Source organism: Nesoenas mayeri (assembly GCF_963082525.1).
Source record: "Nesoenas mayeri genome assembly, chromosome: 4".
In the NCBI taxonomy this organism is placed as follows: domain Eukaryota; kingdom Metazoa; phylum Chordata; class Aves; order Columbiformes; family Columbidae; genus Nesoenas; species Nesoenas mayeri.
Window position 1 is genome coordinate 49,168,094 of NC_137540.1, and position 1,658 is coordinate 49,169,751.

A 1,658-nucleotide genomic window follows, 5' to 3' on the forward strand; every position below is an offset into this window, starting at 1 on the left:
TTTGTTTTCATTCACATTCCTTGGGGAAAAGGCGGGGGGAGGCAGCCTGGGCCGTGCGAGTCCAGTCCTGTGTTACACGTTAGGAAGAGCAGGTGCCCGCTCCTGGGGTTACATAAATAACGTTTTAGTTGAACTCTTACGACTAAAACATTTACATTCCAAAAATATATTTTCATATATCTCTCTATTACTGCGAAGGGATGAAATGAACCTCCCGGCCGGCGAGGGCCAGCCCACTCCGGGTCGGCGGGCTGCTGTCTCCGGGGCAGCGGTGCCAGGTGAGCCACCGCCCTGCTCCGGGCTGGCATTCGGCGGCGGGAGTGGAGCTCCGGACCGGGCTCATAACGGGGAGATCTCTTTATCCTCGGTAGCCGACGAGGGGGAGAGAGACTCTTCATCCTCCGACCTGGGGTAGTGCCCCTGGCTGGTGCTGCACTTGCAGCCCCCGTGCGCGTTGCGCTGGGTGCCTTTGCCTTCTTTCTTGTGCTTCACCCTCCTGTTTTGAAACCAGATTTTCACTTGCTTCTCGGACAGGTTCAGGTACGTGGCTATCTCGATCCTCCGCAGGCGGGACAAGTACATGTTGGAGGAGAATTCCCTCTCCAGTTCCAAGAGCTGGGTGCTGGTGAAAGCTGTCCTCATCCTTTTCCCGTTTTGAATTTGGCTGGAGTCGGACCCTCCTGGACGGGAGAGAAGCAAGATCTTCAGTGGGACGGGGGAAAGAAAAGGGAGGAAAAAAAAAAAAAAAAAGAGAGAGAGAGAGAAAAGACGTTCTCCCACGTTCTCCCACAGCTTTCCGCCTCGGGGCAGCGGCTCCCCCTCGGGCACCCTCGGGGGAACCCCTTCTCCCGCTGCCCCCACTCCCCGGCAGCCGCAGGGCTCCTACCCATGCCGAGGCAGTGAAACCTCCGGGGGTCGCTGACGCTGTAGGTGGTGGCGGCGCAGGCAGGTGGGTGATGCGCCGGGTGGCCCAGGGCGGCTGCGGCGGCGGCGGGCACGGAGGCAGCCGGCGGCGGGTGCTGCGGCGGGTGGTGAGCGTGGCCGGGCCGCGGGCAGCACTGGGCCTCGCCGGCGGCGGCGGGGAACTGGGTCTTGAGCAGGGGGATGGCCCCGCCGCCGGGGCGGGAGGAGTGCAGGTGCGAGGTGACACAGAGCGGGCAGACGCAGAAAGCCCCGCTCTTGCGGGACGGGCAGCCCGGGCCCGACACCGACATGACGAGGGGGGAAGGCATGCTGAGGGGGATGAAGAAGTCCTGGCCGTGATGATGCTCAGGCAGGGACGGAGCTGGCCTCGAGGAGTCTTTGATGATTAAGGAGTCGACATAGAAAGAGCGGGACATTTCGGAGGGCTGCCGAAGCCGGGGGCGGCTCTCCCAAAGTCGTGTTTTTCCTGCTTGGCCAAGTTGCCACTGAAGTCCTGGCGAGGCGAGAAGGTGCTTATGTTTGAGAGCTGAACAAAAGGGTCCCTGGAGAGGGCTGGTCTTAAAGTCCCCCCGCCTGGATCCCCTGCGCCGGGGTTTTATATCAACTATTTAAACACGTGATGGCTGAAAGCCTCGCAGATCTAAATCTCCCCGGCTTCCCAGGCCAGCAGGAGAGGCTGCTGGGGGCGGGGGGGGGGGGGGAGAGAAGGCAAAGCGGGGGCCCCCCCAAAGTGT

General features: G+C 61.8%; 1 protein-coding gene across 1 annotated transcript; it reads right to left on the reverse strand.

Moving 5' to 3' along the window:
• Positions 1-339: 339 nt before the first annotated feature.
• Positions 340-1,340, reverse strand: GSX2 (GS homeobox 2; the record flags this gene model as incomplete). The annotated part of the gene is made up of 2 exons (XM_080344445.1): positions 340-680; positions 887-1,340. The coding sequence occupies 2 exons, from the start codon at positions 1,338-1,340 to the stop codon at positions 340-342; spliced, it is 795 nt and encodes a 264-aa protein (XP_080200571.1).
• Positions 1,341-1,658: the final 318 nt, after the last annotated feature.